The sequence below is a fragment of the Cetorhinus maximus genome, chromosome 11 (assembly GCF_964194155.1).
Source record: "Cetorhinus maximus chromosome 11, sCetMax3.hap1.1, whole genome shotgun sequence".
In the NCBI taxonomy this organism is placed as follows: Eukaryota; Metazoa; Chordata; class Chondrichthyes; order Lamniformes; family Cetorhinidae; genus Cetorhinus; species Cetorhinus maximus.
Genome location: NC_135889.1, coordinates 12,791,092 through 12,805,543, shown reverse-complemented (window position 1 = coordinate 12,805,543; position 14,452 = coordinate 12,791,092). Strand labels below are relative to the sequence as shown.

The 14,452-nt window shown below is 45.8% G+C and overlaps 1 protein-coding gene across 1 annotated transcript in view; it reads right to left on the bottom strand.

Moving 5' to 3' along the window:
• Nucleotides 1-14,452, bottom strand: part of LOC144686400 (partitioning defective 3 homolog B-like) — an 877,073-nt gene that overhangs the window by 507,260 nt on the left and 355,361 nt on the right. The window contains exon 5 of the mRNA XM_078551550.1: nt 2,228-2,310. Coding sequence (XP_078407676.1) covers nt 2,228-2,310 — 83 coding nt within the window. The remainder of the gene's footprint in view (nt 1-2,227; nt 2,311-14,452) is intronic.

Genomic DNA, 14,452 nt, shown 5'->3' with positions numbered 1-14,452 from the left:
CGAGGGGAGAGAGAGAGATAGAGAGAGCGAGTGGGGGAGAGAGAGCGCGAGCGGGAGACAGAGCACAAGAGGGAGAGAGCGAGCGAGCGGGGGAGAGAGCGAGCGAGCGGGGGAGAGAGCGAGCGAGCGGGGGAGAGAGCGAGCGGGGGAGAGAGCGAGCGAGCGGGGGAGAGAGCGAGCGAGCGGGGGAGGGAGCGAGCGAGCGGGGGAGAGAGCGAGCGAGCGGGGGAGAGAGCGAGCGGGCGGGGGAGAGAGCGAGCGGGCGGGGGAGAGAGCGAGCGGGCGGGGGAGAGAGCGAGCGGGCGGGGGAGAGAGCGAGCGAGCGGGGGAGAGAGCGAGCGAGGGAGAGAGAGAGAGTGAGCGGGGGAGAGAGAGCGAGCGGGGGAGAGAGAGAGAGCGCGGGCGGGGGAGAGAGAGAGCAAGCGAGGGGAGAGAGAGAGATAGAGAGAGCGAGTGGGGGAGAGAGAGCGCGAGCGGGAGACAGAGCACAAGAGGGAGAGAGCGAGCGAGCGGGGGAGAGCGCGAGCGAGCGGGGGAGAGAGCGAGCGAGCGGGGGAGAGAGCGAGCGAGCGGGGGAGAGAGCGAGCGAGCAGGGGAGAGAGCACAAGAGGGAGAGAGCGAGCGAGCGGGAGAGCGAGCGAGCGAGCGGGGGAGAGAGCGAGCGAGGGAGAGAGCGAGCGAGCGGGGGAGAGAGCGAGCGAGCGGGGGAGAGAGCGAGCAAGCGAGCGGGGGAGAGAGCGAGCAAGCGAGCAGGGGAGAGAGCGAGCGGGGGAGAGAGCGAGCGAGCGGGGGAGAGAGCGAGCGAGCGGGGGAGAGAGCGAGCGAGCGGGGGAGAGAGCGAGCGAGCGGGGGAGAGACAGAGAGCGAGCGGGGGAGAGACAGAGAGCGAGCGGGGGAGAGACAGAGAGCAAGCGGGGGAGAGACAGAGAGTGAGCGGGGGAGAGACAGAGAGCGAGCGGGGGAGAGACAGAGAGCAAGCGGGGGAGAGACAGAGAGTGAGCGGGGGAGAGACAGAGAGTGAGCGGGGGAGGGAGAGAAAGCAAGCGGGGAGAGAGAGAGAGCAAGCGGGGGAGGGAGAGCGAGCGGGGAGAGAGAAAGAGCGAGCGGGGAGAGAGAGAGCGGGGAGAGAGAGCGAGCGGGGAGAGAGAGAGAGCGAGCGGAGGAGAGAGAGAGCAAGCAAGCAGGGGAGGGGGAGAGAGAGAGAGCGAGCAGGGGAGAGAGAAGGAGCGAGCCGGGGAGAGAGAGAGAGCGGGGGAGAGAGAGAGCGCGAGCGGGGGAGAGAGAGCGAGCACAAGCGGGGGGGAGAGAGAGAGGGAGCATGAGCAGAGGACAGCGAGCGGGGGAAGGAGAGAGGGCGAGCAGGGGAAAGAGGGAGAGGGCAAGGGGGGGAGAGAGGGAGAGGGCGAGCAGGGGAGAGAGGGAGAGGGCGAGCGGGGGGTGGAGGGCGAGTGCGAGAGGGTAAAGAGTGAGAGCGGGACAATGGTGAGGGGGGAGAAAGAGAGAGATGGTCAAAAAATGTCAGAGGGAGAGACAGAGAGGGGGAGGCCCTTCTGATTTCCTACTTGGCTATAGTTAAGCTGGTTGTCTCTTATCACTTCTATCTACCTGTTGCCCTCTTTCACTGTCAAGGAGTTGAAATTGAGAGCTCATGCCCCAACACTGTGTGGTGTCACACTATCAACATCGCATGACTGGCTTTTGGAGATTCACTCACTCCAGTAGACTGTTTTTAATAAAGCCCTATTTTGTGAAACTCTGCAATGTGATATCCCATGTAACGTAGCAAAAGAAATAGTGGTGGAACCTGAGTGAGATGCTTTTCCCTACAAAGAGAAATTGGAAAACAGTCAAAAATGTTGAGAATTGGAGAAAGTAGAAGCCATTTGAAGAAATGGGGATGATTAAACAAGCTAACCTCAGTTAAGTAGACTACTGATCTGATGGTACAGTTTGCTATCAAGTTATAGGGTAGGGAAATAAGTTTCTTGTCCCATTTCCCCCAACTAGAGGGCAAGAGGAAGGTCTTCCCTGGGGTGGTCCATAAACCAGTACGTTCATGTGGAAATTTAATAAATTTTGGAACAGCAAATGTAGCTACATTCCTTCAGAAAGTTAAGATAACAAATGGCAAGAATACAAAGAAAAAAAATATACACAAGCATCTTTTCTTTCACCGAGTGAACCAGCCGCCAAGTTTAGCACTCTGACACTAAGTGATTCACCATACCCATAAGTAGTGCATTTTGAATGGTTGTCCATCAGTCCTGAGTGGTCTGTTCTTACATCATCTGTAGGCGTCCAGTTCGCTCCCTGTAAAATTAGGACAAATGGTTACACAAGAATTGCATCTGGAGATCACTGGGGGCTGTGTGTCAACTTAGCCAATTTTGTCAGTTCGCTCGGTTGGCATGTACGATTTACTGTGGTTCTGTTCTGAAGTACACTTCTTATGTTCCATATTTTGGACTTCTGGCAGTAGATGCTAAACAAACTGCTGAATTCAATCAATTATATAAGCAGGAATCTTAGCATCTCACGCAAGCATTACAAAGACATGATTTGTTAACAGAGGCCAATAATTTTATTGATTTGATTTTTACTTGTAAGCAAATCAATAGTTTAACTTCCAGGAAGTTTTGGATTGCAAACCATATTTATTCTGTCTTTCATTAAGAAGTCTTCATAAAACCAGTGACATAAAATAGAATCTTGTAACTGTAGTTGGGCTTATCTTACTGTGTCTTTGATATAGTAAGCTTTGAATTTCACAACGTTTAAGCCTTAAGCACATGGACTGAAACATAAAGCCAATGTGGACCGTGCATTTCAACACAGCGAGCTGTTACAGATAACTGACAACAAGGAAAAGTGTCCACCACATTTAGGATTGTAAATTCACTGATCTGAAGAACAAATTTTAAAAAAGCTTACAAATAGTTTTTGTTCATGAATCTTGATGGTTCTAATGGCTCCTTCGCAAACGTTAATCAGTTAACTGTACTTTTGAGCTGGGGATTTTAACACATCACTATCAACCTAATTTGTGGAAAGGCTACTGTATGTATGAGAAGGTGTAACAACTGTGCAGGAAAACAGTGTACCAAGGGTGCATCTCCTAAAACTGATTGCACCACATTGGGGTTGAGAGGTCTTGTGGTGCAGTGGGTAGTATTCCTGCCTCTGAGCCAGAAGTCCCACGTTCAAGTCCCACTCTAGAGCTTGATGGCCAAGCAAGGCGTGTTCACAACATGCCAAACAGGCTGAATATCAACTTGTAACTCCTTCCAACACATGCCAATGGCAGTAAGAGGGAGAGAGTCCTAGTCAGCTACATGATGGAAAGAAATTAGAGCCTCTGCCATTGCTCCAGGTTACAACACGCATTTAAAAGTGTATGCTGTCGCAGCAACTGGGGGTCTGGTTGGCTCAGTTGCCCGGACTGCCTGTGTGGATCAGATTGGTGCCAAAAGCACAGTGTTCAATCCCCATTCCAGCTGGGGTATATTCGAGGGCCTGCTTCCTTGCCCTACCCTACCTATGGTGGAGATCGCGGCACTGTGGGTCAGGCCTGCCTTTTGGGCGAGGAGGAGGTGGTTGGGGTCAGCATTAAAAGCCTTAGAGCACTTCATGCAAGGTACCAAAGAGAACAAAGGTAATGACATGCTAAAGAAACTCTAGCCAAGCAAGTGATTGATAACTACATTTAAGGTTTAACAATTGGCATTTATAGAGCGCCCGTAACATGGCAAAACATTCCAAGGCACTTCAGGATTGATCATCAAACTACATTTGACACAGTCACATAAGGAGATAACGAACAGGTGACCAATAGCTAGATTAAAGAAGTAAGTTTTAAAAAGCGCCTTGAAGGACGAGAGTAAGAGGGGTATGCAGGTGGTGAGATTTAGGGAGGGAATTCCAGAGCTTAAAAAAAGACTTGTATTTATATAGAGCTCTTCATGACCAAAGCACTTTGCAGCAACAAGGTACTTTTGAAGTGTAGTCACAATTGTAATGTAGGAATTCATTTTTGCTTGTTTGTTTTCCTGTCAATTATTTATCCCTCAATAAACATCACTAAAACAAATTACTTGGTCATTATCTCATCGCTATTTGTATGACCTTGCTGTGCACAAATTGGCTGCCATATTTCCACATTGCACAGTGGTTACAATTGAACAGGTATTTTGTGTCTGTCTTCACGGCAGAAGACTTAGAAAACGTCCCAAGAATAATTGAAAATCAAGTGGTGATAGGGAGGGATGAACTTAAAGCAATTACCATCACCAGGGAAAAGTTGCTAGGGAAACTATTATATCCAAACTTGAAAAGTCCCTAAGGCAGGATGGCTGGCATCCTAGGGTCTTAAAAGAAGTGGCAGAACAGATAATAGATGCATTGGTTATAATTTTCCAAAATTCCATGGATTCTGGAAGGGTCCCAGAGGATTGGAAAAAAGCAAATGCAACACCTTTATTCAAGAAAGGAGGGAGACGGAAAGCTGGAAATTACAGGCCAGCTAGCCTAACATCTGTCACAGGGAAAGTGCTAGAATCCATTATTAAGGAGGTATAGCAGGGTCTTTGAAAATCACAATGTAATCAGGCAGAGCCAACATGGCTTTATGAAAGGGAAATCGTGTTTAATTGATTTATTAGAGTTTTTTGATGAAGTACCATTCAAGGTGGATGAAGGGGGACTGGTGGATGATGTGGTGCACTTGGGTTTCCAAAAGGCATTTGATTAAATGCCACATCAAAAGTTACTACACAAGATAAGAGCACACAGTATAGGGCGTAACATGTTAGCATGGATAAAGGATTGGTTAGCTACTAGGAAGCAGAGAAAATTGGGAAAAATTAGTCTTTTTCGGATTGGCAAGCTGTAAACTAATGGAGTGCCACAGGGATCAGTGCTGGCTGGGTCCTCAACTATTTATAATCTAGATCATTGACTTGGATGAAGGGAGCAAACGTATGGGAGCTAAATTTGCTGATGGCACCAAGATAGATAAGAAAGTAAGTTGTCAAGAGAAGGTAGAGTGTCTGCAAAGGGATATGGACAGGTTAAGCGAGTGGGCAAAAATTTGACAGATGAAGTATAATGTGGGTAAATGTGAACTTGTCCACTTTGGCAGGAAGAATAGAAAAGCTGTATATTATTTAAATTGAGAAAGATTGCAGAACTCAATGGTACAGAGGGATCTGGATGTCCTGGTACATGAATGACATAAAGTTAGCACACAGGTACAGCAAGTGAATAGGAAGGCAAATGGAATGTTGGTGTTTATTGCAAGAGGAATGGAATATAAAAGTGGGGTAGTTTTACTGCAGCTGAACACAGCCTTGGTGAGACTACGCCTGGAATTCTGTGTATAGTTTTGGCCTCCTTATTTGAAAAAAAGATATAATTGCTTTAGAAGCAGTTCAGAGAAGGTTCAATCGACCCATTCCTGGAATGGAGAACTTATCTTATGAAGAAAGTTTGAACAGTTTAGGTCTATACCCATTGGAGTTTGGAAGAATGAGAGGTGATCTTACTGAAACATGTAAGATCTTGAGGGAACTGGATAGCGTGGATACTGGGAGGAAGTTTCGCCTTGTGGGGGAAACTAGAACTCAGGGATATAGTTTACGAATAAGAGTTTAACACAGAGCTGAGGAGAGTTTTATTTTCTCTCTCAGAGGGTCACTGGCGTGTGGAACTCTCTTCCCCAGAACATAGTGGAGTGGGGGTGGGGTGGGGGGGGGTCTTTAAATTTATTCAAGGCTGACTTAGATTTTTGTTACACAAGGGAGTCAAGGGTTATCGGGTGCAAACAGGAAAGTGGAGCTAGGACCACAACCAAATCAGCCATGGTATTATTGAATGGTGGGGCTTGGCTGTAAAGAGCCTCAAAGGAGGTCTTCTGGGGAAGTGCGTACCACCCCTGCCTCTAAACCAGAAGCTCACAATTCAAGCCCCACTCCAGGACTTGATGGCCATGAAAGGTGAATTCATAGCATGGCCAAACAGGTCGATTATCTAGGCACAGGAAGAGAATCAAGAAGAAGAAAGTGCTTTGGAATGCCTCTGAGGTGATGAAAGGTGCCATATAAATACAAGCCTTATGTCTTGAACTATTCTTCAGACAACCTAATACTTAGAATTCTTTAGGACATAAACATTAGGGAACTTAATCATAGACCAAATATCGATCAGTTGTAACAAGTGGTATTTTGTTGAATGCTTTTAGGGCATCTGGGATGCTGGTCAACAACAAAAACAACTTCCATTTATATAGCACCTTTAATGTAGCAAAGCATTCCAGGGGGCTGCACAGGAGCATTACAAAACACAATTTGGCACCAAAGCACAAAAGGAGATATTAGGGCAGATGGCCAGAAGCTTTGTCAAAGATGCAGGGTTTGAAGAGCATCTTAAAGAAGAAGAGAAAGGTAGTGAGGCGGGGAATTTTAAGGAGGGAACACCAGAGCTTATGGCCTTTGAAAGTCATCAATGGTGGAATGATTAAAATCAATAATGGGCAAGAGGCCAGAGGTGGAGGGGCACGGCTATCTCCGAGGATTGTAAGGCTGGAGGAGGTTACAGAGATATGAAGGGGGCGAGGCCATGGAGAAATTTGAAAGCAAAAGATGGGGGTTTTAAAATCGGTGCATTCCTTAACTAGGAGCCAATGGAGGTCCGGCTAATATTAAGTCTCTACTTGGAGACGAAAAGAACATCAACTCTTATGCAGGAAATGCAACATAGTCATGGCGTTCCTTTTCACTTTGCTTCCTAGCTAATCCTCGTGGTGACAAATAAAATCACCAATTAGGAAGCAGTGCATCTAGCAGTAGACAACTGAAGTTGATGGCCTTTGTCAGACTGTAGAAAACTAAAGTCAGTAGGTAGCAGCCAATAAGCCTCAGGCAAGAGGTGCATTCTTATCTTGGAAAACATTGCTGCCAAGAGTTTCAAAGGCACTTTGTTAAAAATATTGACCATGGGAGGTGCCCTGGCCATGCTTAAAATATTAGGTAATACTGCCTCCATTTGTAACATGATCCTACCAAGGCTCTACACAGTATTTTTATAGTGCAAAAGGAGGCCATTCGGGGATCAAAGCCAATGATGGACACAGCTTATCTTGCAGAGAAAAAACAAGGACATCAGGATTATCAGAAGTGACAACACCAACAAGAGACAACAGGCTGGCCAAAGTTGTTCTTTTAATGCAAATGTAATACATGTGCACAAGCATATGCCAAAAGTCAGAGCTGCCAATGTCTGAGTCTAGGTTCCAAATTGGCACTTCAGACTGTTTGTGATGCCCATTTCTTTCCTGGAAATGTTAGATAGAACAGGGATGTTCTGTTCTCAGCCCCACCGTGACTACATCTGAAAGAGATTTATTTTGAGCTAATAATTTGTTTTGAACATTTGCAGTTTCAGTCATACCCAGACTGACTGGGGGCCAGTTTTCCTGGTGCCCCTACAATCAGTGTATTTACTGAGGGTAGGGAGTAGCAGGAGGATGCAGTCCAACAAGTCTACATAGCACGTAGCCCTTCTGTTAAAGGGAAAGGAAATCTTTGCCTCACCTGTAACTCAACATTGCAAAGTCAGTACAAAAACTGGGGCCAGTGTTGAGTTACAGGTTAACACATATGCATGTTCAATAATCTTCAAGATTGGCAATTCCATTTAGTAGGATTTCAACGGGACAGTTCAGTTGACCTGAAGAGAGGTGAACAGGCCAACATTTACTCATACTGATGCAGACTTGCAGATAACTTGGACACATTTTGTTACAAATTTGCTTTTCTAAAGCAATAAACTGCAGGAAGCTTCCTTCACTACAGATTGTAAGATACTTGAGTGTTACGACCAGTCAATGATGAGCCACTGGACTCAATTATAATGACTTCAGCTAAAATTGGTAGTGCTGAAGAAATTCTAACACCTTTCTGTTTGCATTCCAGACTGCTAGCCAGTATAAACAATGTAGTGTTAGAATAACATAAAGTACTTCATTAAAAAAATGTATTGATGTGCTTTAAAACAGTTCTAATTACTCCTTGGGGGAGAGGGGGAAATTCACTGATCATCAGCAACAACCTACCCAAAGGAGAGACAACAGATCCGTTTGGCCTTGTATAATCCAGCTGTTGGTTAAGTAGAATGCGCACAGGGACATCACCTTGTGGCCTTGAAATACTTGAGCTGTGGCCAATCTTCCACTGTCTCTGCATTTCACTTCCCCACATAATTACAAGCAGAACAACAGGCAGGCAGTGAGTTAGAGAGCGCTGAAGGGGGAAAAATAAAAGAGACAGAAGACAACAGACGGAAAAAGGGAAAGAGGAGAGAGAGAGAGAGAGACAGAGATAGAGAGATTAGGAATGAAAGGAATGAATTCCAGAGAGTGAGAAGCCAATGTGTTGCAAAGGTGCGGGGGGAGCTGCACAACTGGACAGAGTTAGAGAAACAGGAGTTTGGGGCAAAGGATTGGGGGGTGGGGGTGTAGTTTCTAGGCCTAAAATAGGTTACAAAAGATTTGGAGTTGAGACCTTACAGGCTTTTAAGCAAAGATGAGAATGTAACGTTTTAGGGTACTGGGCAGCAAAAATTCAAAGTTGTTCAGTACAGATACAGGGAATGGGCTAATAAGACTTGGAAACAAAAACAGAATTACCTGGAAAAACTCAGCAGGTCTGGCAGCATCGGCGGAGAAGAAAAGAGTTGACGTTTCGAGTCCTCGTGACCCTTCAACAGAACTGATGTTCTGTTCTGTTCTGTTGAAGGGTCATGAGGACTCGAAACGTCAACTCTTTTCTTCTCTGCCGATGCTGCCAGACCTGCTGAGTTTTTCCAGGTAATTCTGTTTTTGTTTTGGATTTCCAGCATCCGCAGTTTTTTGTTTTTAATAAGACTTGGGTGTGGAATAGGATAGGGGAGCAGAGTTTTAGACAGAGTTAAGTTACAGAGCATGGAGAATGGGAGACCATCTGAATAGTTGAGTCTGAGTGTGTCAAAGGCAGGGTGAAGGTTTCAGTCCTCTTGGGGATATGTAAAAGATTCCAAGGCACTATTCAAAGAACAGTAGAAATGCACTACCTGGTGCCCTCACCAGCATTTCTCTATCAAGCTACATCATTAAAACAGGTTATCTGGTCCTTACCTCATTGCTGTTTGTGGGACCCTGCTGTGCGCAAATTTCCAGCCTCATTTCCTGCATTATAACACTCCAAATATATTTTATTGGCTGTAAAGTGCATTTATCTGACCTTGGCTTAATGTCTCATCCAAAAGACAGCACATCCAATGGTACAGCACTGCCTCAGTACTGTACTGCACGTGTCAGTTCTAGATTTTATGCTCAATTTTCCAGGGTCAAAAGCATGAGTGCTACCAACTGAGCCACAGCTGACATAGGCAATAACACTGAGTCTGGAACAACAGCAAGAATGCTCATCTGAGTATACACAGAGAAATTTCATCGTACAAAGCTATGGCAGAGTGTCATGCAATCATTCATTTTTTATCCCCATGTGCTTCGTAAGCTATCACCCGTGGAGACTGTAATATTCAGGGCGCAAGACGCTCCCATACTCGTTACATTTGATCCCGCCGAGTAACCAAAACTTGGAGCGTGTTGATAGGTCACCCAGATCAGTTCAAGGGTCGGTGAAGAGCAGTTTAAGAGTCAATCAGTTTTAGTCAGTCAGACAGCCAGGAGCAGGAGAAGTTGTTCCATGCGATTAGAGTGCTGTTGTTAGCTCTGAGGAGTTGGGTTAGCAATCTCCAGGCATTCAGGGCTCCAGAGATCTCCTGAGCAGCTGAGAAGGTAGAGGAAGGGCAATGGTTCCAAGCTGGAGAGAGCTCAGAGGAAGCCCAGGGATCCATTTATTGCTAGGCATAGCTGGGGATATTGGAGCTTGGTGAAATCCAAGGCAGTGCCAGCCCAGTGGAGCTAGGCAGCTATTAAAAAGAGTTGAAATCGCACCAGTATTTAGAGGCTAGAGTGCAAACTTGGGAAACCAGGGGAACGCAGTCTCAGGGGGCGAAATTGAAACCCTGGGAGGTGAGCAGTCGTTGAGGCAGTCCGAGTTGGAACGACTTTTGGAGGGAATTCCGAAGCTAGATCTTCGAAAGGAAGTCTGAAGACTTGCAATCCCTCATCAGGGAGACAGAATTTTAATGAGATTGCATAACTCACAGTGAAAATTGACATCTGGGTGGGTTGTTGAGAAACCCATGTGATCTGTCTTGGTCACATCTGCCAATTATTGCGCAGGGTGGTGTATTTGACCACAGTTTGCCTGTTAATTCACATGTTGATTCCGAATGTTAGAGTATCAGTTAGGTATTGTAAATTTTTTACTTTTCTGACTTTGTATAGTAAAGTTTATTTTGTTTGTTCAAAAACTGTGGAACCTTGTGGTTTTGTTCTCTGAGCAAATACCTGGGATCTCAAACTTTGCTTAAAATACAAATAAGTTACTAGACCCTAGCCAGATCATAACAAATTTGGGGGTCTGGTCTAGGATAATAACAAGAGATTATGAGACAGAGGCCCTGTTCATCAAGAGAGGACAGTGAGTAGACGATATGAAAGAGTTCAAAGTTGAACTCTGAGGCCTTTTGGTAGGCCCTGGAATGAAGTTAAGCAGACATCATACAGCAGCATGGGATCAGATTCTAGGGCAGAACAAGCGACAACTGGAATGGATCAGAGGTACTGAGTGAAGATTTCCAGTGGAAGAACAGAAAACAGCCACAGAATTATGCCAAATCTGGCAGCAAAGGCAGAGAATACAGTCTCGCTGAAAGTGGCAGCAAAGGTAAAAGCCATAGTGAAGCTCAGATTCCAATGAAGGAATTAAATTTGGCTCAGCGCAAAGAGATAGCATGCGTGAGAATGCGCATGAGAAAGGAGTGAGATGGAGCGGGGGGGAAAGATAATGAGCATGTACAAGAAAGAGCATGCGCAAAGGAAAGAAGGAAATAGAAAGTCACTGCACAGGATAATGCAATAGAAATAAGATTGGATGAATTAAACATGAGAAAAATCACCTCATTTTCCCTCACTTCTGGTGCCATCTAATTGCTTCTTTCAATCAATCTTTTACTATAGTCTTCCAATGTTGGCCTGTCCTCTTTCAGTGCCACAAAAACGTGCTGGAATGGATTGGTACTTGTCTGTCATTGAACTTACAGCATCGACAGCCATTACCTTGCTCGTCATCCTCAGACGAACTACTGGAACAAGCAGCACCCAACCTATTTCTTCCCTCTCACTCAGCCCCTTGCTTTAAAAACATAACTGAATACCACCACTGAACACCCAGATCATGTTGCGCACTACATGCTACAACTGGCAGTCGGGAACATAGTGACATTAAGCCAAGGTAGAAAAATGTAGTGAATTGACCCCTTATTTTCCGGTTTGCTATCTTGTTTTCTGGGATGAAAGTTAATGGCTCCCTGCAGCAGCAAGCAACAAAATGTATGAACATCATTGTATTGGTAAAATTCACAGCATTTGATGATATACATCCAGAATAGCTCAATGAGATTCCTTTACAGGGACATCCCAAGTGATGCTAAATACACGGAGTGGGGTAGTCCAGTGAGATCACAAAGTTCAGGAGAATTTGGTTACAGGAGCAGAGGCAAAAGAAATGATGCCACATATCACACTTAGACTGGGTCCTAGAGTGCATCAAACTGAATCGCTGTACTGAAAAAAACTAAAAGATAGTGGAGGAGTAGATTTCCAGTACAGCACCACCTGGAGTACAGGCTGAACAGTTGCCTCTCCCACACATTGATTGCCCTGGCCAATACTTGCCCCTAAATCAACAACACTGAAACAGATTGCTAATCATTATCACATTGGGAGCTAGCTGTGCACAACTTGTTCGCCATATTTAATGTATTACAAAAATGGCCATATTTTAAAAGTACTACATTGACTGTAATGTGCTTTGCGCTGGCCTGAGGTTGTCAAAGATGCTGGCCGGGGTTTTCCATGCCCGCTGGTGCCGGGAACGTTTGGTGGCATAAGTGGCCAAATCGCAATCGGTTCCATGACGGCGTGAAACCAGTTTGTGATTGTCCACTCAGCCCACCGATGTCGGGCCGCGTTTCCCGCCATCGGGCGTTGGGAACCTCATTGTAATACATCAGCATATCACTATAAGGCCAGCCCAGCAGACTCATTCCCCTCCTTGGCTGGATCGTCCACTCACGTCAGTGGGTGTTTCTCAGCAGCACATAAGCAACTTGCACCTGGTGAGCTGCACTTCGCTCAGGACTTCAAGGTTTGTTTGCCTACCTTGCTTCGGTAAGCACTCAGTCATCATGCTGGGCTTCACAGACAGCACCGCATCACTTTTAGGGGGGCTCATGGGTAGGTCTCTACCTGCCAGATCATCCATATGTGGCTGCAGGGCAAGCTCTTGCTTGGGAAGGGTCCCAGAGTGGTCCCAGGCAAGGGAAGAGGCTTCAGGACAAGAGCTGTGCTGGGGAAGGAGGGTATCCCAGGGGTGTATGGGAGGGCACATGTTGAACTGTGCAAGTGGCCTCAAGATGGTGAGGGCTGAGGAGGCAGTCTCCAAAGGAGATAAGGCCAAATGGACATATGAGGACATGTGTGTGAGAATGGGTGGTGGTGTCCCTTGAGCTGGCAGTGAGTGAGATGCGAGTGAATGCATGATGAGTTTGAGTGTGTGAGTTTAGAGTGATGAGATGGTTCCCATACCCTGGTTGCACGGGTGAGATCATTCATCCTCTATCTACATTGGATGGCCAACCTCTTCTGTGCAACATTGGCATTGATCACCACTGTCATTGCCTACCAAGCCAGGGTGGTAATGTAGCTGCCCTTCCTGTGGCCAGAGCAGAGGTAGAGCTCATCACAGTGGGCCTTCACGGCGGTGGAGGGCTGCAATCTTCTTGCTTTTTGGGGCCATGTCTTCTTTGCTGCAGTCCTGGGCTGGAAGCACTGAGTGCGGCTGTACTTTAAACGTGGTGCCTGGCGTGATGAAGCGGCGAGGTGGGCAAATGAGGGCCCACCCACCATCGAAACGGCGTGTTTCCCGGGAATGCATAACTAATGCAGCGGGTTTGTGGTGATACAGCATGAAAAGCCGCCAATTTGGCCGGCGGGTAAAACGTCGTTTTACCCACCTGTTACCACGCTTAGTGCAAACCTGGGGCAATTCCGCCCACTATATAAATGCAAGCCTTTCTTTTTATACAGTCCTCATGAGGCACAATGGGGTCAGCAAAAGACCTCTTTAAAAATGTTTAGAAATACAGCTTCTGACTTCTGCTTGATTACATAAAAAACTGGAGAGATAAACATTAAAGAAATTAGATATTAGGCGAGTCTGGAAAGCAGGCTATTAGAGGATATGTATGCATTCCAGAGCACAGCTTAATTATTATTTAGTAGGTGAAGACTAAAGCAAAAGATTACGTATGAACAGTGTTAATACAGTAAAAATAAGCATGCAGGTCACTACTGAAATAGCCATAATAATCTCCAAATCTAAAGAAACTTGATCTGCATTTTATGGTGTGCAGAGAAAAGTTTGAATTACCAAAAGTCACAGCAATAGAGCAAGAATATTCTTTGCATACTATGCGAGATTGGCCATTTATAGGACACCATTCGAGAGTTTAAATAAACATCTCCTTTATAACAACAACAATGGAGCAATGTGAGAAGAAAATGTTTCCACACAGAAGGTTTATGAGAGCAGAGAACGCCTATCCATAAGGAAAAAACAAGTAAAACTTGGGAAATGCCTGGTACTGGTCCAAACTGGTCTTGTATACCTTAAAAAAGAATGCTAGTTCGGACCAGTACCAGTCATTTCCCAAGTTTTACTTGTTTTTCCTTCTGGGTAACCACAAGTGACTAGAGGGATGGCGACTAACATGGAAATGACAAGGGGATAGAAGTGGATTCATGGAATCCAAGAATCGAACACAACAGGAGGCCATTTGGCCATGAAAGAACAATCTTGTCGCGCTGCTCTTTTCCCATAGCCCTGCAGATTTCTCCTTTTCAAGTATATATCCAATTCTCTTTTGAAACTTTCTACTGAATCTGCTTCCACCATCCTTTCAAACAGTGTATTCCAGATCAAAACAACTCGCTGCGTAAATAAATTCTCACCTCGCCTCTGTTTCTTTTGCCAAAATTATCTTGATCCTGCACCCTCTGGCTACCGACCCCAACTGCCAAGAGCAACAGCTTCTATCTGTTCTACTCTATCAAAACCTTTCATAATATTGAACAACTCTATTAATTCTCCCTTGTCCTTCTCTGCTTTAAAGAGAACAATCCCACCCTCTCTAAGCTCTCCAGATAACTCAAGTCCCTCATTCCTGTTACCATTCTAGTAAATCTCCTACATACCCTCTCCAGGGCCTTGGCTTTCTTTCTAAAGCC